Source organism: Caenorhabditis briggsae, assembly GCF_000004555.2.
Source record: "Caenorhabditis briggsae complete genome, chrI, whole genome shotgun sequence".
NCBI lineage: Eukaryota > Metazoa > Nematoda > Chromadorea > Rhabditida > Rhabditidae > Caenorhabditis > Caenorhabditis briggsae.
The window spans coordinates 7975877-7978015 of record NC_013489.2 but is presented as its reverse complement, the minus strand read 5'-3'; the positions used below and the strand labels follow the sequence as shown (position 1 = coordinate 7978015).

General features: G+C 45.1%; 1 protein-coding gene across 1 annotated transcript in view; it reads right to left on the bottom strand.

Annotated features, from left to right (window-relative positions):
* CBG21337 overlaps positions 1–2139 on the bottom strand; it is a gene marked incomplete at both ends in the record, with an annotated part of 14682 nt that overhangs the window by 4374 nt on the left and 8169 nt on the right. The window contains one exon of the mRNA XM_045237918.1: positions 65–2013. Within this exon, the coding sequence (XP_045097285.1) occupies positions 65–2013 (1949 nt within the window). The remainder of the gene's footprint in view (positions 1–64; positions 2014–2139) is intronic.

Genomic DNA, 2139 nt, shown 5'->3' with positions numbered 1-2139 from the left:
ATTCGTTGAATCGAGTGGTCCTTCGTATTGTTCCGAGATTGGATAGTCAAGATGAGATGGTGACTTCTTGAACAATCCAGTGATCTTGGACTTTAACGATGGCTCATCCTTCTTCTCGGATTCTTCAACAACAACTGGAATAACGTGTTCTGGCAGCTTCTCGTAGCTGAATTCCGTTGGATAGGAGCTGACTTCGGTTGTGAGAGGAATGTCGTGGATGTTGGAAGCACGATGAGTTGAATCGAGTGGTCCTTCGTATTGTTCCGAGATTGGATAGTCAAGATGAGATGGTGACTTCTTGAACAATCCAGTGATCTTGGACTTTAACGATGGCTCATCCTTCTTCTCGGATTCTTCAACAACAACTGGAATAACGTGTTCTGGCAGCTTCTCGTAGCTGAATTCCGTTGGATAGGAGCTGACTTCGGTTGTGAGAGGAATGTCGTGGATGTTGGAAGCACGATGAGTTGAATCGAGTGGTCCTTCGTATTGTTCCGAGATTGGATAGTCAAGATGAGATGGTGACTTCTTGAACAATCCAGTGATCTTGGACTTCAACGATGGCTCATCCTTCTTCTCGGATTCTTCAACAGCAACTGGAATAACGTGTTCTGGCAGCTTCTCGTAGCTGTATTCAGTTGGATAGGAGCTGACTTCGGTTGTGAGAGGAATGTCGTGGATGTTGGAAGCACGATTAGTTGAATCGAGTGGTCCTTCGTATTGTTCCGAGATTGGATAGTCAAGATGAGATGGTGACTTCTTGAACAATCCAGTGATCTTGGACTTTAACGATGGCTCATCCTTCTTCTCGGATTCTTCAACAACAACTGGAATAACGTGTTCTGGCAGCTTCTCGTAGCTGAATTCCGTTGGATAGGAGCTGACTTCGGTTGTGAGAGGAATGTCGTGGATGTTGGAAGCGCGATGAGTTGAATCGAGTGGTCCTTCGTATTGATCGGATACTGGATAGTCAAGATGAGATGGTGACTTCTTGAACAATCCAGTGATCTTGGACTTTAACGATGGCTCATCCTTCTTCTCGAATTCTTCAACAACAACTGGAATAACGTGTTCTGGCAGCTTCTCGTAGCTGAATTCCGTTGGATAGGAGCTGACTTCGGTTGTGAGAGGAATGTCGTGGATGTTGGAAGCACGATGAGTTGAATCGAGTGGTCCTTCGTATTGATCGGATACTGGATAGTCAAGATGAGATGGTGACTTCTTGAACAATCCAGTGATCTTGGACTTCAATGACTGTTCATCCTTCTTCTCGGATTCTTCAACAACAACTGGAATAACGTGTTCTGGCAGCTTCTCGTAGCTGTATTCAGTTGGATAGGAGCTGACTTCGGTTGTGAGAGGAATGTCGTGGATGTTGAAAGCACGATGAGTTGAATCGAGTGGTCCTTCGTATTGATCGGATACTGGATAGTCAAGATGAGATGGTGACTTCTTGAACAATCCAGTGATCTTGGACTTCAACGATGGCTCATCCTTCTTCTCGGATTCTTCAACAACAACTGGAATAACGTGTTCTGGCAGCTTCTCGTAGCTGAATTCAGTTGTATAGGAGCTGACTTCGGTTGTGAGAGGAATGTCGTGGATGTTGGAAGCACGATGAGTTGAATCGAGTGGTCCTTCGTATTGTTCCGAGATTGGATAGTCAAGATGAGATGGTGACTTCTTGAACAATCCAGTGATCTTGGACTTCAACGATGGCTCATCCTTCTTCTCGGATTCTTCAACAACAACTGGAATAACGTGTTCTGGCAGCTTCTCGTAGCTGTATTCAGTTGGATAGGAGCTGACTTCGGTTGTGAGAGGAATGTCGTGGATGTTGGAAGCACGATGAGTTGAATCGAGTCGTCCTTCGTATTGATCGGATACTGGATAGTCAAGATGAGATGGTGACTTCTTGAACAATCCAGTGATCTTGGACTTCAATGACTGTTCATCCTTCTTCTCGGATTCTTCAACAACAACTGAATAACGTGTTCTGGCAGCTTCTCGTAGCTGAATTCAGTTGGATAGGAGCTGACTTCGGTTGTGAGAGGAATGTCGTGGATGTTGGAAGCACGATGAGTTGAATCGAGTGGTCCTTCGTATTGTTCCGAGATTGGATAGTCAAGATGAGATGGT